This window comes from Rhamphochromis longiceps, linkage group LG22 (assembly GCF_057381845.1).
Source record: "Rhamphochromis longiceps isolate RC_006_pf linkage group LG22, R_longiceps_female_GT1.1, whole genome shotgun sequence".
NCBI classification, from domain to species: Eukaryota; Metazoa; Chordata; class Actinopteri; order Cichliformes; family Cichlidae; genus Rhamphochromis; species Rhamphochromis longiceps.
The window spans coordinates 36,020,111-36,045,699 of record NC_140577.1 but is presented as its reverse complement, the minus strand read 5'-3'; the positions used below and the strand labels follow the sequence as shown (position 1 = coordinate 36,045,699).

Below are 25,589 nucleotides of genomic sequence, written 5' to 3'. Positions count from 1 at the left end.
CCTTCGGCGTTCTTAGGGTACGCGGCGGGTTATGGCTGGAATCCAGTGCAATAGACGTTCCAGCCCTGTATTCCAGCCCTAAACCTAACCTTATCCCTAGCCCTGACCATAACCTTATTCCTGACCTTAACCAGGTCTTTAATGATGTTAAATAGCGTGTTTCTAAGCGATTTGAAGAAAAAGAGCAAACATGTGTAGATTCAGTCCAGACGGTTCTCATATGTCCTCTTTTTTTCCGCGGTCGTCATTTAGGAACGTGGTGGGTAGCCGAAAACGTAATATGGTGACGATTTGTCACCTAGCGTAAAATGTTACGCTTTGGGAGTGAGAACGGGTTGTGCATTGAGCCTCCTCTCTGCAGTCACTGGACTGTGTCAGTCAGGCAGCTTATTACAGTGTTTCTGAGAGAGCAAAGGTTTGAGTTGGAGCAGAATAAGAGGCTCATTCAAACATGAGCGTTGATTAATGTGGACTCTGTGCTGAGGCAGGAATATTGGGAAAAGGGAGCAGTCGTCAGCGTGGGCTTTGAGTGTGACAAGAAGGCTGTGTGCAGGGTAACGATGCCAGAGGACCACAGCCTGATACAGGATACACACTGATACTGAATCACTTCAGGGTTTATTGGAGGTTCATGTAATGCTATTCATTACCCAAATGTAAGTAATTACAGGGAGACCATCAGCCTTGCTCAGTATTTGTCTGGATGAATGAACTGCATTAGGGCTTCATCCTGCCACATGAAGCATCGTCCCTCCACACTTTTTGCTTTAAAGTCGGATCATCAGGTCATGAATTACCCCGTCCAGCTTTTCCTGTCCCAGTGTTGACAGTGTTGATATCATAATCCTGCCCTTTCTTCAGTTGTTATTGAGAGAGAAACGACATGCAGTGCTGTTAGTGCAGTGAAAGCAGTCTGTACCCAGGATGCTCTCAGCTGTGATCAGTGTTCGGCTTCATTTGTTTACACAAACAGACACTTGAGGTTGCAGAAATGCTGCGTGTGGACGCGCTCGCTAACACAGCCACTGTTGCATTTTTTCCAACAAAACAAATCGAGGTGCTGAGTCGGTTTTGTTCTGGAACCTTTGAACCATCCGCCGGATGTTTGTCATATGGGAACGTGGCCATAATAAGAGACTGTGCGTTGCATTTACTTTGTAAGACACACACACTGATGTGTCTTAGTTTCAGGGTTCATACGGGTGCTTGAAATCCTTGAAAATGCTTGAATTTCAGATGTGGTGCTTAAAAGTGCTTGAAAGCGTAACTGCATTTCATTCTCCACAAATAACTGTCTCACTTTTTTAATAGGTAGAGAAAAAAATGTAAAAGCAAAATGTCTCTGCCTGGGCTGCCTTGCACCTCTGTGGCTCTGTTTCAATATGTGACCCCGCCCCTCCCCTAACTGTGGGGATGAGTGCGCTAACATACCTGCAGCTGCTGTTTTAATGAGTGTTTGATGGAAAACAACAATGGCGGAGTTTGCGCTCTGCAGTCACATGATAGGTGAGTCCTAGTAAATAATTTCCCAGTACGTGTACGTTACACATGCTCATTTTTAACATTATGATGATTATTTTGCTGTCAAACCTGCTGGAGAAATGATTGAAGTGCACTGAGTGTGATGCAATGCGGCAGCGCTGTTATACAGTTAGTTATGGCCTGGACATTTATGGAATATGCTGTGAACTTAGCTAACATTACTTAGCAGTAGCAGTAATATGAGTTACTCAAGTGAAAGCTTTAAACATTAGCCCGTTACACAACTAGCCAACTTCAGGCTTTCTGATGAACCCTCTGGGGTCGACGGACGCAACATGTGGCATGTGGTTGTTTAGGAAGAGGGGGATTTTTAGGAGTGACACGGGCGAGAGACAGCGAGTGAAAGAAAGGGAGAGCGAGTTTTGAAACATGATAGATTTGTGTTTGGAGTCAAGTTAGTGTGTCGTCTTGTGTAGTTAGTGTGTAGTGTGGTCGTTGTTTTGTTTTGTGTGTCAGTTCTACAAGTGAACGTCACAGTTGCTGTAAAAAAGCCACCAAAGGCAGATTGCAGTGTAAACGCTGCCTCCACATGGAAAACAAGTAAACAGTACCATAAAGCTTTGTTGTTTGCAAAACTTGTGCATATTTTTAAAAATGTACAAAATGTACAATTTCTATTTGATTCTTTAAACATGTTTGTGGTTTTTACAGTCAGAAATATCACTTTTTTCTACTCATGTTTTAAATTTTGTCTGAATGTAGATAAATTGTGCCGATACAGTTTGTCAAAATGAGAAAGTAACAGATTGGCAAGATAAACCGTTTTTAAAGGTGAAATATAGAGAACAAATCAAAAGTAGTTCACATTTTCACATCTTAATTTTTAAGTGAAATGTGCATTTTGAGTTTATACATAAAAAGCTTGCTGGAAAAGCTTGAAAATGGACCTTGAAAGTGCTTACAAAGTGCTTGAATTTGACCCTGAAAAAGGCGTATGAACCCTGTAGTTTGTGATCCTGTTATTTTGCAGTCAGGGAAAACCCCTGTGCCACTCCATACGTTCATCCCATAGGTGATTTAAAAACAAGTTGTCAGTTCAGTCACACATCTGTCCGTCCTTCCGTCCTTCCGTCCTTCCTTCCTTCCGTCCTTCCTTCCTTCCTTCCTTCCTTCCTTCCTTCCTTCCTTCCTTCCTTCCTTCCTTCCTTCCTTCCTTCCTTCCTTCCTTCCAACAGTTAAGAGGAGATAAATTGATGAACCTGTGTCTGGGATCAGTTACATTCAGCCTGAACAGCTACTACTGCCTGATTTATTAATTTGATTTCACACAGTGTGGAGACACTTTAGTTTTTATAGATCGGGAGGTCATTGGTGTGCTGTGGATGTTTCCAGCATGTTGTCCTCTGCTCAGTGTTAAAGGTCAAAGAAAAACACGCAACAGCTGAAATGTTCTTGCATGTTGCAGAGGTCACCAGGGGAGGGCTCCCATATTGAAAGGAATGACAACAGTGATGCAGTATTATTGCCCACACGAAGCACTGAGTGGGCTTTATGTTCACAAAGAGGAGCTGCAGCCTCACCGGTACATTTAAGAAAGGCTGTGCAATGTATCGAATATACTCGCCGTATCACGATGGTTACTATGGCTTCCTCCTAACCATCGAGTATAGGTTACCATGGCAATATTAAGCTTCCTGCACGTCATTCACTGCGAGGCTTTTTCTTCTCCCAACGCTCTGAATGCATCAATTAACCCCCCTCCCAACCAGAAAGTGTTCTACCCTGCGCTGAGCACGCGTTTCTCAGTCTGGATTTTGATGTCGAACAAAATGCGACAATCTGCAAAATATGCTGTGAAAGTATTGCTGCAAAAGGGAGCAGCACCACGAAATTATTCCACCAGCTGAAAAGTCATCGACTGCAAAATGAAGACAGTTTTAAACATGTGAACGTCTCCCCACACACCAAAGAAACCTCTGAATAAACCAGCTGTGATACGAACTACGACTATCGCTGAGTCCATGTTATTGCTTATCAAATGTGAAGTATATTTGTGCTCTTCTTTTGCTGCTGGTTCAGTGAAGTTTGGTCGGAGCGTGACGAAACCTGCAGCTTTGGAATCTGTGCGAGCTCAGCTTTAAGACAACGTGCCGTTTGTTTGGCTGCATGAAGTCAAGAGTTCATGGCTTTGTTGTTTGTGTTTACATACGTGTTGCAAAACATGACTGCTCTTTAACTGTTTGGTGGTTGTAGAAATGGTTTATACGAGCTTTTAGCTGAGATTCTGAGGTTTCTGTGGTTACCACACATGTTGATATTTACATCAAAAACTTGACTTGATGGAGGCTCAAACTGCAGCTCACCCCCTCTGCCCCCAGGACTGCAGGTATTGGGGCTCAAGACATTATAACAAGTGCTCAGGGAGGGGCGGGGCCATCTGCTGTGAGAGAAGGAAGACAGGATAAAGACATGCTGTGGAAGAGAGACAGAGGTTAATAACAGATATGATTCAATGCAGAGAGGTCTGTTAACACATAGTGAGGTAGAAACACTCAATGCATCATGGGAATCCTCCAGCAGCCTATTGCAGCATAACTAAGGGAGGATTCAGGGTCACCTGGTCCAGCCCTAACTATATGCTTTAGCATAAAGGAAAGTTTGAAGCCTAATCTTGAAAGTAGAGATAGTGTCTGTCTCCTGAATCCAAACTGGAAGCTGGTTCCACAGAAGAGGGGCCTGAAAACTGAAGGCTCTGCCTCCCATTCTACTTTTAAATACTCTGGGAACAACAAGTAGGCCTGCAGAGCGAGAGCGAAGTGCTCTAATAGGGTGATATGGTACTACAAGGTCATTAAGATAAGATGGGGCCTGATTATTTAAGACCTTGTATGTGAGGAGCAGAATTTTGAATTCTGGATTTAACAGGAAGCCAAAACAGGAGAAATCTGCTCTCTTTCTAGTCCCTGTCAGGACTCTTGCTGCAGCATTTTGGATCAGCTGAAGGCTTTTCAGGGAGTTTTTAGGACTTCCTGATAATAATGAATTACAGTCGTCCAGCCTGGAAGTAATAAATGCATGAACGAGTTTTTCAGCGTCACTCTGAGACAGGATATTTCTAACTTTAGAGATGTTGCACAAATGGAAGAACGCAGTCTTACATATTTGTTTAATATGTGCGTTGAAGGACATGTCCTGGTCAAAAATGACTCCAAGGTTCCTCACAGCGTTACTGGAGGCCAAGGTAATGCCATCCAGAGTAAGAATCTGCTTAGATACCATATTTCTAACATATCTCGATATATATCGCGATAAAGCATAAAAATAGATCGTCCTTATATCGCCCAGCCCTAATAGGAAGTAATAGAATATCTGTTGTTGGCACAATCTGGATCTTGACTGATGCCTCGTGTCAGTTAAACTAGGATATTGATCTGGTCAGTTAAGTAGCAGAGGACGCTGTCAGTCAGTTTCAGTGTTAATGGAAATGACAACAGCTGCAACAATGAGACAGGAATGCTTGTACAGGTGGAGCCCACTGACATGCTTCCACTCCTCAGCTTTTGAATGTTTTTTCACTAGTTTCATATTTGGTCAGGGTCACTACTGGCAGCATGAGGCGATGCCCTGGAGAGGTTAGACATACAGGAACAAAGACAATCATTTGTGCAACCTTTGATTGGACAGCACGGGTGTCAGCTGGCTGAGTCAGAGACATGATTATTCAGTGACATACAATAACTCCTCCCGACATTTATTCATAACCAGCATGTATCAGACGTTAGCCATCAGTTAATACTGCAGCTTTCACCGATGGGTTTCAGTTTGTGTTGCTTGATAAATGCGTTGCTCTGCTCTGCCTTCACAGCAGTCATGCTGAAATATTGAGGCAGTGGGCCCTGATGCCAAACCAACGATGAGGTATGACAACAAGGGACAGTCCAACAGCAAATACTGCGTTACCTGTGCTGTGTTGTATTGCATACAAATGACGCCACAGCAGGTGCTCGTGGAAAAGAGGCAGCGGTGATCTGAGTGATTATGGGGGTGGCTGTAGCTCAGGAGGTAGAGCAGGTCATCTGCTGATTGGTGGCGTGAGCTGTCATGTTAAAGCAGACTTCTCTTTTTACCTGCACTCGCTGTCTCACCTGTCTCCTGTATATTTTCTGCCTTATAATCAGTCTGTGTGATTATAGCTGCAACGCTTCAGATGACGTCTGATTCCCTCGTTGCAAGTCAGACAAAAATGTCTTTTCATTTAAGAATGAAGCAAACATCAGCCTGCAGAATCATGCAAGAAGGCAAAAATGCTGCTCAGAGCTGATTTAGCTCTAAGAATATTTGACTCATTGCTTTACCTGTTCTTTCTTTAATAGCTTTGTTTTAGTTTGGAAGGAGGAGCGGCACATAAATGTCCGGCCCTTCATTGTCCTGTATCTGTCAGCACTACAGCACTGCCTGACATTTCTTTCTCCTGTCGCCACCAAGAACACAGACGCGGTGACGAGGTGCTGTTTGTGTCCCTGAAACCTGATGTGTGCGTCACATGATTTTAAAATAAAGCGCCTCGAGGCAACTTTTGTTGTGATTTGGCGCTATATAAATAAAATAGAATTGAAAATGACTGTGTGTCAATATTGGTTCATTTAAACATTCGTTTGTGTTTTGCGTGAAGTTTTCCATGAAACAAATCATGTTTTTCTCCACATTTGCGTCGAACGTCCTAATGAATGAAAAGGCAAACTGTGAGGTGTATCTGGTGTTACTCTGTCAGGCATCCAGTGATGTGAAAACACCGCCAGCGTTAACGTGTCTAACTAGCTGCTGTTGGATCCCATCTACTGCTCAGTCCTTGTGTTGTCTGCACAGCCATGTGAAGTCCATGTCCCAGTCTACTGACAGTGACTCATATGGTTGTAACGAGCAGTGATGTGGGGATTAAAAACAGGGCTTTTAGATGAAACAACACTTCCTGCGTGTCAGCCCAGTTGGAGCTGTCATTTTGAGTTACACAGTTGATGCCGAGTGTTTGTTCCAGCCTGTTGGTGTGTAACGAGGAACGACACTGTGTGATGGTTGGATATACTGATGCTTATACTGATGTTTCAGGTGTTTTCCAGGACCCGTGCATGACGGCTGTCATCTTACATCCTCTGCAAAAGCACCAGTGTACTTTTTTACGATGTGGAGATATCATTACTACCACAGTGCTGTGCATTTACGTTGCCTCGTGCAGGCAGAGACGAGCCCAGACATGCCCCCCCCCCCCCGCCAATTTAATACACACCTTCACACCTTCTAGAAGTCATAAGCCTTTAAACACACAGCACTAGTGTCAGAGGTTTGTTCCTGATGAGTGGAGAGACTGCAGTGTGGGCGTGCTCTGACTTCACTGTTAGAGTAGTGTTTGTAGAACTTCTTGTCTTTCAAGTGCCAGGAAGATGATGTTGTTGTGTGTGTGTGTCACATTTGGTGTATAAGAAAACTGATGCGAAGATGAACAAACATTTATGAAGGTGTGGGGTGTCTGAGTAACACACTGTGGTAAACTGTGCAGTGATACTGTTTTAGTTTCAAAGTAACCGTTTCATTTCATCCCCAGAGTGAAGACTGAAATAAAACCTCAGTGCTGAGCTTGTGTATCATTGAAGAACCACTAAGTACTTGTTTGTGTTCTCCAGCGCCGGCCCTAAAGGAGACAACATCTATGAGTGGAGGTCCACCATCCTGGGCCCTCCAGGCTCCGTGTACGAGGGGGGAGTGTTCTTCCTGGATATCGCCTTCACACCAGACTACCCCTTCAAACCACCCAAGGTGAAACTGAATGCTTGCTATTCAAAAGACATGAACGAATGTTTTATTTCAGATTGTTCACTAGAGGGCGCCTCTGTCCTGTGGAGAGTAGCTACATGAATTTTAGCAGCTTAACTAAGTTTCAGACCTCATGTGGAAACAGTTTAGCCTCATGTGTGACTCTTTTCAAAGAGTGTGTGGGGAGGGGGGGCATGTAGTGCTGGCCTTTAAACCCACGAGCTGCTGCTCTTCTGTAATGTTGACTCTTGAGTGACACTTGATTGTAACGAGCTGTATTTTTATGGAGTTTCTACCTGTGTGATCAGGTGACGTTCCGTACGAGGATCTACCACTGCAACATCAACAGTCAGGGCGTGATCTGTCTGGACATCCTGAAGGACAACTGGAGTCCCGCCCTCACCATCTCCAAGGTCCTACTGTCCATCTGCTCCCTGCTCACTGACTGCAACCCAGGTGAGAGCTTCACGTGCATACAAACTCTGTTAGACTTACAAAACCGAGATATCGAAGCGTGGATCAGATCCTGTCCAGATATCGACGAAGCCAGGGTCTTCACTGCAGTTGTAGCTTCTACTCTGACATGCAGCAGAGCGCTAACGTTGGCAGCAGAGTCATCAGTTTAGATGCATGTGCGGCTTGCTGCAGCTTTACCGTAGTCAAATGAATCAGCACGTCTGAAAAGCTCGACAGCAATGCTGTTTCTCTCAGCCGCATCAGGAAAGCTTCTCTTGTACTTAACATAATGTGCAGTTCCATGAATTTCAGTGTTTGGGTCCTGATACTCCACGGTGTGTTCAACAGCTGCCACATAAAAACTGAAAATAGGACCATTTTTGTGATCCAGCTTTAAAATGAATAAAGACCTTTTGTCATGTTGTTTTCATGCTTTATCCATGTAGGACTTCAAAGGAAGCTGTGGTACAATGTAACTGATCAGGTTAAACTCCTGTGGCGTGGTGGTGCAGTGGGAAGTACTGGTTTGACCCACAAGCGGATAAGACGTTGGGCTTCTACATCAGCCACGACGTGTAGCTTCAATGGTAGAATAAATGTGACCAGCTGTGAGCGCTCAGTAAGGCTGTATTTCAGACCAGTGCGTGTCCACGGTGAGCACTGTGGAGTGTCCTGGGCCAGAGGGGTTTTTTCTTCTACGTAACAACAAAAAAAACACACACGACATTCAGCCTGTGTGTGTTTGTGATGACCGGTTTCATCCCAAACAGGACTGTCACCCACACACAGCTCTGTGTACTTTGCTGTAGTTTTTCAGCCCAGCTGGAGGTGTGTAAATAAAGTAACGTGTTGTTGTTTTGTTGACAGCTGACCCTCTGGTTGGAAGCATCGCCACACAGTACACAACAAACAGACCTGAACACGACAGGATAGCCAAACAGTGGACCAAACGCTACGCCACATAGTGGCCCGAGCTGCTGCTGATTGGACGACCTGGGAGGAGGATGTTTTTTTAATCTTGGAACTGAAGTCTTCAATCCTGACATTATGTTGTTTATTGTATTAAGTTATCCTTTGGCCTGACTATAATCAGATCTGCCAGTAGCACATTTAGTGTCTCCTCTTTGAATAGTTTGCCCGTGCTTGACGATGGGCATTAATACTTAACTACTAGATGAAATGTGTCAGCATGATTCCCAGTCAGTGGTGTCAGTGTAAATTTCCACTTGTATTAAACTTCCAGTTAGTGTTGCGAGCTGCAGCCGTAGTTTACAGGCTGCACTTCTCAGTATTTGTGTGCTGCTGAGAATAAAGAGAAGCTAACGTTTACCAGCACCCATTTCTGCTTAAGCTCATTCACATATTGAAGTGACCGTCTGAAGGTTTTCTTACTTTGTCACAGCGAGCAGTCACTCAAACACTGGGATAACTGCGCTGGGACCCGAGGGCCGCTCTGGCGTTTGCTGCCACGCTCAGACTTAGAGAAAGTTGTTTCCACATGTAGACGTGTTTAGGTGGATGTTGGTTGTGGTTTGTGTTCTGTACCGATGAAGAGCAGCACTGTTTCTCCCTTTAAGGATTAAACATGACCAACCAAAGCGACCCACTTGTTTCCCATCATTTCAGGAGCTGATAACATGAAGGGGCTACATTTTATTCAGTGCATCCTCAGACTGTTACAGAGCAGAGTACATTAGCCAAGATATTTCACCTCTGTTCTACTAGCAGCACATTAAATGTTATTACTGTTAAAACACTTTCAGGACACGTCAGATCATCATTCATCACCATTTTCACAAGTAAAGGAATGAGGCTCAATAAAGTGACAAAAATAAATTAGTTAAAAATATTTCCTCTCAACAACGTCTACAGTTAGAAAGGCAAACACATCCCTGTCGGATTAAACCGACTGCACTCCTGCGTGTACAGGAAACATCACGAGTAAAGGCAGTACCATGACTATTATTGCTACCAGGCCATACTTGACCGCCGCAGTCGTATCAGAGGACAGGAAGGATGCGGCGTTCACACTGAATGGGAAACGACAGGTTTGTACTGGCCTCCTGTTTTTGAAGGGAGAACTCATATTAGTAATCTAATAACAACACGTCTGCTTAATGTGTAACGCTGGGGGTCAAACCCTCCCAAATCTTTGGTTCTCCATTGTTAAGATGGTTTGAACCTCCCCGTGTGATCACCTGTGCGCACGCAGCTTTTCAACGCCTGCTTCTCTACCAGGTTTGGGCCCTGACACCTCTCTAATATTTGGTTCAGTTAAAGTCACTGTCCACGTCAACAGGTACAGACGATAAAGGATCGATCCATCCAACAGAACATTTCATTTCCTGAAGTTCTTTCAAAGTTTTCTTCAGATCTGCTGTTTAACACTGATCTGTGAATCATTCAAGCATACAAAGGTGCCTAACTCAAAGGACGAACAAGTGTGACACTCATTCCTGGAAAAGAGCCGTCTGTGACCATAAACACCTGGATTACTTAGTTTCACTTCATAGTGGACACATAACCTGTTTAAAAATCTGATTATTCTAGCTCATTAGCTAACTACTTGCCAATCATGTTAGCCAATGAGGTGTGGTGTTACAGTGAGCTCCACCTCTCGCTGTCACCACCTTAGTTTCAAAATCCTGACAGCAAAGACACATCTACGGCTTCATCATGAGACTTGATGAAGTGGTGATGTCACAGAGGCGGCATCCATCTGTAGTTTCATCAACAGCAGGCACAATCCAAAACTTGGCAGACGTATGGTCATGATAAGCACGACAAACTGCAGTCAGAAGAAACGACTATTTAAATAAAAATACATAAAATTCTTCTGAGCTTGTACAGAGATGAGTGACCGCAGCAGCGCTGGAAGGATGTATAACCTACTGAATATTTCCAGCGTGCCGTTACCCTTAAAAAGTTAAAAAAGAAAAACTGTACATTCCTGTATCAGAGGAGTGCCTGTGTGACCACATCCTTCCTCCAGGGCTGTACTCGAAGCAGGCCATCAATTATGTCATCAAGCAAAAATCCCAAACGGTTAAACGAGTCCCACTGCTAAACCGAAATCCCGTCCACAGCGTGCTGCTGGGAGTGAACGCAGGAAGGAGTGTGTCAGATGTCATTGGATGGGGACCCCTTGCTCTTACGTCCAGGCAGAGGGAAGGCCGACTTGCTCTGAGGCTGCGTGAGGCGGCTGGTGAGCTGGGTGAACGGTTCGATGAGCGAGGTGCGTTCAGTGACGCTCACCTCCCACAGCTTCACCTTCTCGCCTCGTGCCCACTGTTGTGCTGCCTCGTGCTCTACCTGACGACGCTCCCGCAGGTCTGTTTTGTTCCCCAGCACTATGACCATCACCTGCACCCAAAACAAAGCCACGTCACTTTTAAGTGATCTACATTTACACAGGAGAAAACACGAATACATGCAAGTGTGGAATTTTAGAGTCCAACGTCTCTGTAAAGTTTTTGTTTTTCCCAAATATCCGCCTGTCCGAGAATATTCTACACATTCAAGGGTTTTTTTAATCCAACATTATAGAAATATACTGAGGCTATCAAACTACGAAACATGTTTTTATCTCTATATATCAATACTGTGTCTACTCGCAGTCAGGAGGCTTCATGTTCGCTTCTTACTGCGTTTCAAACAGTCGATATAAAAGCTCACACCCGTGGTGTTCCCCCCCAGCTGCGACTGTGGACGCTCACTGGAGCTTTTCCCACACATGTCAAATCGTTTCTGGGCGAGATACCCAAATTGCACCCGATGCATCCATCAGTGTATGAGTCTGTGCTTAAAATGCATTTGTTTTAATGCTGCGTCGACCTCACACAGCGCAGGTGTTTCGAAACATCCTTGTCACATGACCACGGCTAACTAAGGTTTTGGTGCATTCCATCCCAGTTTGAACATCTGGCTGACCGACTGCTTTTAGGTTTGGTTGACAGTGTGCAGAACAAACCTGATGACACTGCAAAGTCACAGAAAGCTTAACAGTCAGCAGTAGCAGCGAAAACACCCACAGTGGAACTGCTCATGGCACTGTGGAGGTCCATAGACGCCTCACTGAGGCCTTTGTTTCAACAACGCGTGATCCACTAATTTAGTGATCAGAGATCAGGCTGTCAGAATGTGATGAGCGGTGAGGATGACTACAGCGAAGCTGAAACATAAGTCAGTTTAAAACTCAAATGCTAATGCTATCAGAGTTCAGGTTTGCAGCTTCCTCTGTGTCTAAACAAAATTCGGTCAGAGCAGATAACAAACTGAACTATGGAGAATAAAATGCCGTAATGTTAAATGTGTCAAAAAGGCTAACAGGCCCTGAACTCAAACTGGTGGAGCTGCCCTCTCCACCCGTGATATTGTAGCAACATAAAGTAGCTTCCCTAAGTGTTACACGTCGACTCCTTTCTCCACCTTTATCTTCCTGTTTAGGTCTGCTCTGTCTGTGGGTTGTTATTCGTGTACGCTGAGGTTCTCTTGGTGCTGCTGGTCATGTTTTTTGGAACAGTGACCTTATTATATGCATATCTTTAAAATGATACAAGTATTCACTTTTAAGAGCAAACATGTTTTATACTCATAAATGTATAGATTTGTCTATATAAAACCATTCAGATGATTTCTAGCAAGTTTTAAAGACACGTCCAAACATGTCTTATCTCTTTCTATTCTCCATAAGGTCCAGTTTACACTGTTTAGTACTACACTCACTGTAAAGCTGTACAGCTAAGAGGCGGAAACTAGAGCTGTTAAGAAATACTCTAAATGTAATTATATTATTTAACCAGGCAAAAACTAGACATCTGCTCACAGAAAAAGAACTTGTGAAGTTCTGGGATGATATGCCAGCAATCTGTGCAACGTTTGCCCGAGCAGACTTCAACCCAGCCTCACCTCTTTTTTATCTCTGGACTTATCTATTTCTTTCTTCAGAACGTCCACCCTCTTGAAAGACTCCAAGCTGTCAACACTGTAAACAAGCACAAAGCCATCTGCCACTGAGTAGTAGTGCTTAGGGAGGTCTTGTCCATCATTCAGTCCCTTGGTGTCATAGAGCCTGAGCTGTTCCTTGACACCTCGGTCGGTTTCCACAGAGGCCACATACACGTCCTCCTGTGTCTCGTTAGACTCTGACCCTGAAAGGTACAGACGAAAAATAAAAAGAGTTACTGAAACAGCAAATGAGGATCTTGGCAATGAAGCATTGGAATGCTCTCATACAGCATGATGTATCAACACCATGTAATATAAATATACCAAACAATTCATGTCCTGGAAGAATGTACGTATGCTATGCCAAATAAAGAGTGTTCAAAGCTTCGTCACAGAAACAAGTAACATCACGCCCCTGTACGTCCAGTCCTCACCTACACTGTGGTTTCCGTACAGCAGCTGTTCCAGAATAGCAGTTTTTCCCACAGCCGCCTGGCCGCACACCACAACTTTACAGCCTTTTCCCATGTCGAGTCTGTGACATCAAGACAGAAGGTCACGGTGTGTACAGAAACGCGTTAGAACCACAGTAACATCAAAACGACCGACAGCCCCTCAAAACATCAACAGACATGTTCACCCTTAGCTTGTACCTAGCTGGCTAAAGCTAGCTATTGTTTAGCCAGCTAGCCGAAATACGAACACATATTTTTAAATTCTTTGTATGTTTGAGAAAAGTCGCTAACTTTAGTGAGGAAGATACGAGGCTTCCGTCAGGTCTGCAAGCGTAGAACCACGACCGGAGGATCCATTCTGCTGTGAGATTATAGAGCGACAGGTTCTGTCAGAGCGCATGCGCAGTTCACCATACGTCAGAGCCCTCGAAGATCACCAACTTTGCTCGCGTGTACGTTATTATTTATTTATTTATTTATTTATTTATTTATTTATTTATTTATTCATTTTATCTGTAGAAAATATGAAAGCTGATTAAAGACAAGTTAAAATTACATTTAAAAAAAAGTTTAGCGCATGTTATTAATGTTGACTTTGTAATTGACTCCTAATTAATATGCAGTTCGACGCAGTAAATTATGGCTCCGAATTTGTCTTTATGTTTACAAATATTTTTGCTTTATATTTGTAGGAATGAAATCACTGGAAACTGGACAATGAGCGCGTGTTTGATTCTGAAAATTACCACATAAGTGACAAACGCGAAAAGTCGAAGAGAAAAGAAGACCACATTTCCCAGGAGCACTGCGAAAAGCGGAAGTACGCTACTGCCGTTTTCCTTAAGGCATGCTGGGTACTTGCCCTCTCTCTTTCCGGCTAGTACGCCATCATGTAAGCGAGTTTTTCTGTGCTTGTGACCAAATAGTAATCCGTTAAAATCATCATGTATACCCGTTCATCTGTATCTGTGACTCGGGCTGTAGCTTAGTGCTTTGTTATCAATCTGTACTCTGTGACTATTTCGTGGAAAAAGGTTAAAGGCTTTGATTAGAATCCTGTGCTTTAGTGGCGTTCAGATGCTCTCTGTCTGGTAGCCAGGGACCGCTAACGTGTCGTTTCCACTGTGATTTATTTATATAAATGTAGAGTTCTAGCGTTTGGATCACTGTCCCACGTACGCGTGCATTTCTGTGGAGTTATTTCTGTGGGTATTTATGCGACAAAGAGCCGGCCAACTGCGGTGTGCTGCTGTCGGCTATGCTAGCCTTGTATACAGCTTATGCTAAGCGTGGAGTGGCTACATCTGCTGTGTCGCTATTTCATTCTCTTCATGTGTCTGAATGTTTTTGGGGAAACCTGAAGCATGGACGTGTTTGCGTAGCCTTCATATTCTGAAGGTATCCAGTCCAGGTCACGTCCAGCCATGTGCCGTTTGAAATGTAGTAATACATGAATTTCTATTTAAAATGTGCCGAACTAATCTTGTAACTTGCCAACAGTTCAGTGATTTAAAGACTTGTTAGACCGTACCTGTTGGGCTCTTCAGCGTAGCTGCCGTAAACAGTGTTGCTCTGCTGAACTGTTGGTTGCACTGTAAAGGAAGGTAGCGCCTAATGAGCTTTTAATTAACAAGCTGACAAAAATGACTTGACCAAAGTTTCTTTTTCTTCTCAGATAAGTCAACATGGGGGCATATAAGTATATGCAGGAGCTATGGCGTAAGAAGCAGTCCGACGTGATGCGCTTCTTGCTCCGCGTCCGCTGCTGGCAGTACCGTCAGCTGTCCAACCTCCACCGTGCTCCCAGACCCACCAGGCCAGACAAGGCTCGCAGGCTGGGCTACAAGGCCAAGCAAGGTGAGTGCTGTGCCTGTGGTTGTTCGCCTCCACGTCTGTCACCTGTCATCATCTGTACCCGTTCGGGTAATTGCATATTTTTGTTCGATCGAAACAGGCTACGTGATCTACCGTATTCGTGTGCGCCGTGGAGGTCGTAAACGCCCTGTCCCCAAAGGTGCTACCTATGGCAAACCAGTGCATCATGGTGTCAACCAAATCAAGTTCGCCCGCAGCCTGCAGTCCATCGCTGAGGTACGTTCATACCTGCTGATCCAACCTTGGTTTCATGAAGCTACACCAAGCGTCAGATAGTTCAGTACTGAATGTGACATTGAGCATCATTAAGCCTGTTACTCATTTTATTACATTAATGTGAATATCGTGTTAGTAATATGAAAGGATGCCTTACTTTACTGCCCACAGTAGCTTAGTGTGATGGTGGATTAACAATGTTAAAGGTGTAGTTGCCACTCACACCCCAGCAAATAGTTTTCATCAGTGGTCGTATCTTGTGTTGAAACCTACAGAATGATGTGATCTGTGAAATGAAAAGTGTTTGGATTCCTGTTTGTTTGTTATAATATATTCTTGGCCAATATCCTGCACCCCTCAGCAGTCCTGTATAAATGTGCTGTGCAATGTTAGACGCTGCATTACTTTAGTATGTGCTCTCTGTCTTGATGTAAATGTGTGTACAATTTTCCTTATTGCAAAATTGTCCGCTTACAGATTGTACAGGTTCTCTGCAGAGTGTTAATGGAACACTAACTGCACTGGTCATGTTCATGCAGCTGGTGGGATGAGTGGGCACAGTGGGATTGACTTGACAAACATGGGCTTATCCACAATCTTTAATCACCACTTTAAAAAACGTGCATCTGTTTTTGGAAGAAGCAAGAATACTGCACGCTCTCTTGTGCAGCAGCTTTCATAACGTTATCACGTTTACCTGTGATGCTACACCTAGCTCTCTGACTGAAACTAACTTCACAGGATGTTGGTGTGGAATTTTCTGAAGGGGAAACATCCAGTGAACATGTCTGGCTGTGAAATGGGAAGTTGCAGTGGTTGGAAGTTATTTTTCCCAAATGAAGCTGTGGCGTTGGTGAGGTTTGAGGCCTGCACTCGTGCAGACGTCTTTCTCAGTGGTGAAGGCTGCTTGCTTTTGTTTTCCTGACGTGAGCACACAAAGGTTAGCGGTGTGACGAGTGGCTCGGGCAGGTCTGACATTGTCTGTGGGTTTTGAATATTGGATTCAAAGCTTGTTGCCAACAGGAGCTAGCAGATATTGAATGCTTTAGAATGTGATTACCCTGCTAAGACTAAACATGACTTTTATTTTGTAGGAGCGTGCTGGCCGTCACTGCGGTGCCCTGCGAGTGCTCAACTCTTACTGGGTGGGCGAGGACTCCACCTACAAGTTTTTCGAGGTGATCCTGGTCGATACCTTCCACAAGGCCATCAGACGCAACCCAGACACCCAGTGGCTCACAAGAGCGGTGCACAAGCACAGAGAGATGCGTGGCCTGACATCGGCGGGTAAGAAGAGCCGCGGCCTGGGTAAGGGCCACAAGTTCCACCTGACCATTGGAGGCTCCCGCCATGCAGCCTGGAAGAGGCGCAACACCCTGCAGCTGCACCGCTACCGTTAGAGCGTGCCAGCCATGCCTGTACATTTACAAAAATAAACAGCTCTTTTTATGGGGGTGATCTGTGTCGTTTCATTGTGTTTGTAGAACGTGAGCACGCTCTTTACTGATGCTTATCACGCTTATCAGGGTTATCACGACAAGTCCTCGTGCCAGACCTGTGCAAGTGAAGACATTTACACTTTACTGGATTAGGAACAAGGTTATTTTAAAATAACTGGGAGCTTTCTGTACCTGTGGCACTCTGGAGAAAAATAATTCAGATGAGCTGCAGCTCAACGTCTTTGAAAATGTAAGTTAAAAACTAAAGAGATTATCATTTAAAAAAACACGACACGATATGAGACATCACAACGCAACACAAACAACACAACACAGTATATTAACTTGGTAATAAAAAAATAAGTGTATGTGTATTGCACACTGTTATTATTGCACATTAATTATTATTGCAGGCTTTTAGAAGCACTGTAGTTTCCTTGTACTTAGTGCTGTAATCGAAGTGATTCTTAGTTGGTACTAAGAAGCCCAAACAGCCATCACACGCTGGGAGGAGGCGAGCTGCCTCTGTGCTTGAGCGTTGTTTACACCAAACTCTGAACCTGCCATCCCACGAAACATTTAGCAAATCTGTTGCTTCGGTTTCTCATAAGTATGTGAGGAGTGGTACCTGGCACATGCTTTGCTCCATAGAACAGCAGATTTTGAAATACTCAGTCTGGCAACGAGGGATGCTTCAATCAGCGTCTCCCCCCATATTGATTTCATGCTCCATATTTCCCCACCCAAGGTTCATTAAGTTCTGTAGTAGGTGGGTGTATTGTCACGTTACCTGGGGTTGAAGACACTGGGTCAGTTTTGCTCATGTTGAATAAAATACAATAAATAAAAAGTATGTTTACATTAACCAGTACAAAGGATCGGGTGTTAGAATAACCGTGATGCTAATAGAACAGGCCTCACTGAGAGCCTGCACAGTCTGACCTGTGTGGTGCAGAAAGAGTGACAGTGACACACTGGATGACTTAGAAAACAAATAAATGGTGACTGATCCAAACAGAGTTTTAAGAAGTAAAAGTATTCCTGTGTATGTGACGGGATTCATGCTCATGTGAAGATGTGCTGAGGACAAATTTAAGTGAAGTGAGCAGGTGGGCCGTAGAAGTTCGTTCACAGTTCCAGGTTCCAGCAGGGACACTAGAAGGAGGACTGAAGTCCAACCTGTGAATTCATTCTGTGCTTTTCATCTGCTCGTTTGTGCCGTGGTAGACGGTTGGTTCAGAACGATTTGGATTTCCACCACACTTCCTCTGGATGCCCGGCTGCTTTCCTGTTGGGTGACTATCATCAACTGAGAACACGGGAAGAGGTGCAGCTTTAGGCTAAGCATAAGAACAACATCAGCACCAGCTCAGTATAGTTCAAGTGGTTTGGTTATTTTTTGTGTGATTTTAAAGTCTAAATTGTGAAATAACCAGTGCAACAGGACTCGACCTGCAGGGTTAGCAGGGAACACACCTGGATGATTTTGACCCACATCAGCTCTGTCTGAGCTCTGTATGCCTGCTGGGTAAGAGCCATAGGATTTGTTTAATCCAGAGGGTGGGGAACTCGAGGGCTGGTGTCCCGCAGGTTTAGATCTCACCCTGGGTGATGAGTTCATTACCAGGCCTCTGGCGAACTGCAAGACATGTTGAGGAAGTCATTTAGCCGTTTAAATCAGCTGACACGTCTAAAACCTGCAGGACACCAGCCCTCGAGGCCTGGGGTTGGACACCCCTGGATTAATCAGAGAGCCAAAACTGAGTGAATGTAAAACTCTATTTATATGAAACTATGATAAAAACTGTGACACTGATGCTCAAAGTTGGTCAAAGAAAAAAAGAAATATATATAGAAACAGGAAGCAAATGATTATTTGTTGCAGTTATATTTTTAGTCATTCTGTGCTCATGAAGTTTGAGGCGTCAAACATCCTGACTCTGAGATTGATCATGAAACGACCCAACAGGAAAAGAAGTTCGGTTTTCCTTAAGAAGCTTGTGGTTGATCCAGAGCGCTGCAGGTAGAGTCTGACAGGGACTAGCAAACAGAGACCACAGACTTCACTGGTTCCCCGTTAAATCCAGAATCAGATTTAAGATCTTTCTTCAACGAGAGCTTGACTGATCGTAAAGACTACACAGTATCATTTTGTGCTTCTGGAGCACTTTGCTGTCAGACTGCAGGCCTACCTGTGGTTGCTAGAGTTTGGACCCCTCACCATCAGTGTTGGGCAAGTAATTAGTTACTAATTACTGATTACATCTCCAAAAAGTAATCCTGTTACATTACTGATTAAGTAATTAGTTACTTAGTTGTTTTTCAAAAACATGAGTTACAACCTGAATATGTAATAAAGCAACAGTGTTAGCTTTCAGCCGTGTTCGATTGTTTCTGCATAATCCATCATATGAAACTGAATCCAATGAAAAAGTATTTTTTAAAATTGTTTTATTAGTTTTCATCTTTTTAACTTTATGCATCATCATCATCATCATCATCATGTTTACTTAAAAAACACTTTGAAACAACCACAGCTGACACAAAGTGCTGTACATTGGAACTGTAAAATAAAATTACATGAGATATAAATAAAACACAAATAAAAGAAGAGTGAAATCATTAATTAAATAACTACTTCAATTAAAAGAGAAACTGAGTCTCACTGAGGTTAGAAGCCAAGGAATAAAAGTGGGTTTTAAGACGTGATTTAAAAGTGGACAGTGAAGGGGCCTCTCTAACATGCATGGGCAAATTATTCCATAATTTTGGAGCCACAATAGAGAAGGCCCCGCCCCCTCTGAGCTTCCTCCTGGATCTCGGTACCTCCAGGAGCAGCTGGTCAGCTGACCTGAGAGACCGACAGGGTATGTGGGGATGAAGAAGCTCAGAGAGGTAAGGCGGGGCAAGACTGTGAAGACATTTAAAAACAAACATAAGAATTTTAAAATGAACTCTAAAAGACACAGGCAGCCAGTGCAGAGAGGCCAGCACGGGGGTTATATGCTCTCTTTTTCGAGTTCCTGCTAGGAGTCGTGCAGCCGCATTTTGAACCAGCTGCAGACGTGAGAGCAACGACTGACTGACCCCCACATAAAGTGAGTTACAGTCGTCCAGGCGGGAAGAAATAAAAGCATGGATCACTGTTTCAAGGTGCTGCCTCGAAAGAAAAGATTTTACTCTTGCCAGTCGCCTTAAATGATAAAAACTGGACTTCACCACTGCTCTGATTTGGTTGTCCAATTTAAAATCACTGTCCAACTTAAAACCAAGGTCAGTAACAACAGATTTAAAATAGACTTCCAGGGATCCTAAAACAACAGAGGAGGACTCACAGGGACCACTGGGTCCAAACACCAACACTTCTGTTTTCTTTTCATTAAAATTTAAAAAGTTTAGAGCCAACCAAGCTTTAATGTCATCTAGACATGTTAAGAGAGGTTTTATGGAGATGCCATCCTTGTGTTTTAGTGGCAAATAAATTTGGCAGTCATCGGCATAACAATGAAATGAGATCCCATGCCTTCTAAGGATAGAACCCAGAGGCAATAGACACAATGAAAAGAGCAGTGGCCCTAAAATTGAGCCCTGTGGGACGCCGCATGACAGAGGAGCAGAAGACTATTCGTAACCGAGAAGGCTGACAGAGAAAGTTCTATCTGATAAATAAGACCTAAACCAATTAAGTGCAGTGCCACCAATACCCACTACATCATGTAATCGAGAAGTTAGAATATTGTGGTCTACGGTGTCAAAGGCAGCAGTTCGGTCGAGCAAGACAAGAACAACATGGTTACCAGAATCACATGCCAGAAGGATGTCATTAAAAACCCTTAGTAATGCAGATTCTGTGCTGTGAAGGGTTTTAAAACCTGATTGAAAAACCTCAAAGATGCCATTTTCATCTAGAAAATCTTTCAGTTGACTAAAAACAATTTTCTCTAAAACCTTGGAGAGTAAAGGCAGCTTGGAAATAGGCCTATAGTTTGCTAAAACTGTGTGATCAAGGCCAGGTTTCTTAAGCAGTGGCTGTACTACTGCATGTTTGAAATTTGCAGGAACCATACCAGAAGGCAGACTGCTGTTAATAATGTCAAGGACATACTGTTGTATACTAGGAAAAATTTCTTTAAAGAATTGTGGAGGGACAGGATCCCGTGGGGAACCTGTGGGCTTAATATGGCGAACCACATCCTCTAAAGAGGAGAGCGTCACAAGCTCAAACTGAGTGAAAACAGCAGCGCAAGGGACAGAGACAGAGGGGTCAGAGTCAGGAGCTGTGATAAGAGCCCTGATGGTGACAACCTTTACAATGAAAAAGTTCAGAAAACCATTGCAAATCTCAGGAGAAACTTCCAAACAGACATTCAAAGGAGTATTAAGAACAGTGTCAATGGTCCTAAATAACACACGTGGGTTATGACAGTTGGAAGAAATAATATTTGCAAAATATTCCCTTTCCCTCTTAACAGCACGACTGCTCTCATTAAACCAAGGCTCAGGTTTAGCCTTAAGCTGCCTGGTTTTTAAAGGAGCCACAGAGTCCATGATTTTTTGACAGCAAGAATAAAACCAGGAATTTAGCTCTTCTGTATCAGAGGAGACAAAGTCAGAAGGGCCGCCGAGCTGATTAAAAGCAGCAGAAAACTGCACAGCAGTGGCGGGGTTAATAACCCGACAGCACCGAGTAGCAGCGCCAGATCTAACTGCGGTATATGTCAAACCAACGTTGAATAACACAGGCATATGATCTGAGAGTGCACAGTCACAAATCTCCAAGTCAGTGACAGGCAGACCATATGACAGAACAAGGTCCAGTGTGTGTCCGTGCTCATGTGTAGGGCCACGTACGGACTGTACCAGGCTAAAAGAGTCAATAAGGCTTAAAAAGTCCTTTACCAGTGGCTTATCAGGACAGCATACATGTATATTAAAATCTCCAACAATAAGAACACTATCATAGTTGGGCATAATCCCAGCTAAAAAATCGGCGCCATCTTGCCATTAACAGACATTAACATGGAAACCTATCGTCTGCATGTTCCAGCAGATAAAATCATGTTTTGTGTTTACACTCTTTCAAATAGATGCGAGTAAAACACAGCAGAAAATAAATAGAATCAAAGACTCAGCAGCTCTTAAATCTATTGCCACCTGTTTATCAGGAGTGGGGCGGGTGGAGGTTTGCCCACAGCGGTCATGTCAGTGGGGGGTCCGGGGGTTTCTCTGTGAATGTCACGTTGCCGTGGCGGCGCGCTCGCTGCTCGCTCAGATTTGAAGTTTAATTTTTTCGCTGCAGAAAGAAGTTTCCTTCCCACACAGAGTGCACAGCAGACGCTGATGTTTGTGTCACTTTTAACAGATTCAAACTCACAGTAATCTGATTACTTCCGCAACGCTGCACGGTCGTACTCTCTCCATCACTCCATGTTATCCACGTCTGTTGCTGCCACGGACGTCACACGCTCGTACGTCATTGTCACGAGACACTCTCACAAACAAAATCACAGTTTAGTAACGCTGTACCGCAGCGTGCTTACGGGAATGTAACTGTAATGTAACTACTTTTTCTGCAATAGTAATCCCTTACATTACTTGTTACTTGAAAAAAGTATTCAGATTGTGCTACTGCATCTATAAGACGTATCTCACCATACGTCTTATAGATGACCTGAGCAGCACTGACCAACCATTCTAAGATCAACGCACTCCCACCTCTACTTCCACGCAACAAATCCCAGCTGCTTTTAACCGCATCCTACAGTCCCAGCAGCTGTGCAGGGAATCCCACCTGATATCAGTCACATGTTTACATTTGTTAAAAACACTAAGGTTCTCCCTCAGGATACATTCTGCTTTGGAAATATAATATATAGCATGTGATGATATATGATGTATGAAACGCACAAGAGGAGGGAATTCTGCAAGAGCTCAAGGCCAAATCCTAAATGTCATCTAAGAAGTTAAAACCTCGGTCCTGTTCCGTTTAGTGATTCAGTCTGACATGCAAGAGACCTTTTCAGGACACAGTTTAAGATAGATGTTACCTGTAACTGGGCCAGTGTTTGTATTAAATGTATCAGTCATTTAAGAAAAAAACCTTAATAAATTATCTCATTCATGCAAATACCAGAAAAATAAAAGTTTCATTTGTGCTATCAGGAGTGGACTGATACATAACTAATATACAGCTTACTACAATCTGTGGCAGGCAATAAGCCTGTGTGCAGCCATAAACCTCCATAAAAGCAAAGGTTCTGGATGAAAATGTATCCAGGTCAAACAAGATAGCTACAGTATAGATTAGAGATGGACCGATCCGATATTACGTATCGGTATCGGTCCGATACTGACCTAAATTACTGGATCGGATATCGGAGAAAAATAAAAAATGTAATCCGATCCATTAAATATCACGAAAGCACCTCACAAAACTTGCAACACGCCGTAACTCACCTCAGAACGTTAGCACGTCGGAGCAGTATGCATCACGTGATAGAGCGGCTGTGGCATGCGGGACCTGTCGGTGGTCTGGATAGCATGTGGAGCTTCGCTAGCAACCCGGCATGTCATCTCCGACAAAGTTATCCCCGAGAGAAGTAAAGCAAGTGTGTAAGTCCATCTCTGAATGTTTGTAAAGCATTCCTGCATTAAGCTTAACGAGCGACTGCCTCTCGCTCTCCGGCTGCTACTTCAATCATGAAACTGCTTAACGATCAGCTGATCGGCTTTTCTGTCGCGAGTCCGTCTCTCTGGTTTGTTTTTGGTCCACTTTGCACCAGAAAGAGGAAACCAGCGGCTGAACAACAGCAGCACATTTAAGCTTGATCAGCTGTTGTTAGAATGTATTTAATATTACTTTCTACTCGAGGATCTTTTTCTACGTAGCTGACGCTGGTAACTGTGCAGGGGCGGATCTAGCAAAGTTTAGCCAGGGGGGCCGATAGGGCATTAACAGGGAAAAGGGGGCACAAAGACATACTTTTCTTTCTTATTCTCATTTAAAATGTCGAGCTTTTAATAAATAATTATCTGACACCCAAAGTTTTAATTTGATGTAAAATGAATAGAAGTCAATTACTGTATATAGTAACTATTAAGTCTAATATATATACCCTAGTAAGCTATAGTACTTTTTCCTTTGGGAAGGTACCATCTGTGCAGTCTGCAATTTTGTTGAAGAAAGATGTTGAATCTATTTAATATTTCTTGAAAAATAATTGATTTCTGTGCATTTTTTTTCACACTGCATCAAATTAAGGTTGATTACGTCGATTAAGCATCATGAGGTGGAGCGTGAGGGGTGGTTCCCTATTTTTTATTTATTTATTTTTGTTGTTGCTGGGAGTTGGAACCCTATTAGTTAGGTTGCTTAATATTTACGCTAAGTACTCTTTAAAATACCAGAATAGTGAGGATGGTGTAGGTTTAAGTTTATTAGATTGATCAGTATTGCTGAACTATGAAATATTTTTTTTTGCATACAGGTATAACAGAATAGCTTTAGTGTAGTTGTTGTTTTAAACTTGAGTATGAACTTATACAAAATGCAGCAAGATATTTAAAAAAAAACAGTTTTATTGATTAAAAAACACTATATCGGATTCATATCGGTATCGGCAGATATCCAAATTTATGATATCGGTATCGGTATCGGACATAAAAAAGTGGTATCGTGCCATCTCTAGTATAGATAAGATAAGATAAAGATTCCTTTATTGTTGCTGTACTGAGGCATTGTACAGAGGAACTGGATTTCAGCAGACTAGCATACTTAAATTCATTCATTCATTCCACAGATTAAAATAGTGAATATAAAAGTATAAATACACATAAAATGCAATTCAGCAAAACCCAAAAAACGATATTGCGCTACAGCAGTAAGCAGCAGCCGTCATGTCTCCCGTGTGCTGCTCCTAAAAACATCTATTTTAAAGTTTCAGTGGGAGATCCAATAATAAGTTCCAATCATTCTTGCATAGCTGAAACTAGCACAAAGTAGAGGAAAGACTCCATCTGTTGGTGAAAAGGTGAAATTAGTTTGAATTTTATGATTAAAAAATGATTAGACACAATAATGCCTCTAATATAATATGAATATATAAGGAAAGATATGGATATATTTACTGGTGTACTGTAAATGACCACAGGTCTTTATCAATAGGAAACTTGTGAAAATACAGTTAAACGTCCACAATTTACAGCAGGTAAAATATTGAACATGTCACCAATGTTCTAATATCGTTAGCTTCATAGCATAAGTGCCTAAGTCATTTTTTGGTCAAATTGAGATTTTTGCCTAACTTTACTCCCCTACCACTGCTGCATCATCCTGTCCGTCTGCCTATGTCATTGGCCAAAAATGACTTAGGCAATTATGCTATCAAGCTAACGATATGTTTCTGAAGGTGTATTTGTGTTTGCTCGTGTGGTCTGACGTGCATATGAACTTGAGTGACATCCCATTCTTCATCCCTCAAGCGCCTTGAGGCGACTTTTGTTGTGATTTGGCGCTATATAAATAAAATTGAATTGAATTGAGGGTTAATGCGACGTCCACCCACCCTTTGCGAGGTTTAGGAGGAGGCCTGGCTCACAGGCTCTGCTCTAATTATTCCCAGTGGTGTTCTCTTAGGTTGATGTCAGGACTCCACTTCTTCCACACCAAAGTCATTGACCCACATTGCTTTGTGCACTGCAGTCATTGAACAGGAAGGAGCCATCCCCAAACCGTTCCCACAAAGCTGGGAGCGTTAAATTGTCCAAAATGTCTCTGTATACTGAAACATTAACAGTGCCTTTCACTGGAACTAAGGGACCGACCCCGTCTCCTGAAAAACAACCTCACATCAAACACGTCGAAGGTTTTCTACCTGCAAGTCAAATTTGGCAAACAAAACACTGGATTCTC

At 43.2% G+C, this 25,589-nt stretch overlaps 3 protein-coding genes across 7 annotated transcripts in view; 2 read left to right on the top strand and 1 right to left on the bottom strand.

The window, feature by feature from the left end:
• Positions 1-9,348, top strand: part of LOC146644439 (ubiquitin-conjugating enzyme E2 E1-like) — a 16,010-nt gene extending 6,662 nt beyond the window's left edge. For all 5 annotated transcript variants that reach the window (XM_085396425.1, XM_085396424.1, XM_085396427.1 and 2 more), the window contains exons 4-6: positions 7,161-7,293; positions 7,599-7,746; positions 8,614-9,348. In XM_085396425.1, the coding sequence (XP_085252551.1) occupies positions 7,161-7,293; positions 7,599-7,746; positions 8,614-8,711 (379 nt within the window). In that variant the 3' untranslated portion in view covers positions 8,712-9,348. The remainder of the gene's footprint in view (positions 1-7,160; positions 7,294-7,598; positions 7,747-8,613) is intronic.
• A 402-nt stretch (positions 9,349-9,750) lies between these two features.
• Positions 9,751-13,582, bottom strand: nkiras1 (NFKB inhibitor interacting Ras-like 1). The gene is made up of 4 exons (XM_085396428.1): positions 13,440-13,582; positions 13,128-13,228; positions 12,655-12,896; positions 9,751-11,109 (listed from the first exon to the last, which is right to left on the bottom strand). The coding sequence occupies exons 2-4, from the start codon at positions 13,219-13,221 to the stop codon at positions 10,867-10,869; spliced, it is 579 nt and encodes a 192-aa protein (XP_085252554.1). The 5' UTR covers positions 13,222-13,228; positions 13,440-13,582; the 3' UTR covers positions 9,751-10,866.
• A 302-nt stretch (positions 13,583-13,884) lies between these two features.
• On the top strand, positions 13,885-16,693 carry rpl15 (ribosomal protein L15). Its single transcript, XM_085396422.1, has 4 exons — positions 13,885-14,040; positions 14,824-15,005; positions 15,103-15,239; positions 16,334-16,693. The coding sequence occupies exons 2-4, from the start codon at positions 14,834-14,836 to the stop codon at positions 16,637-16,639; spliced, it is 615 nt and encodes a 204-aa protein (XP_085252548.1). The 5' UTR covers positions 13,885-14,040; positions 14,824-14,833; the 3' UTR covers positions 16,640-16,693.
• The last annotated feature ends 8,896 nt before the right edge of the window (positions 16,694-25,589 follow it).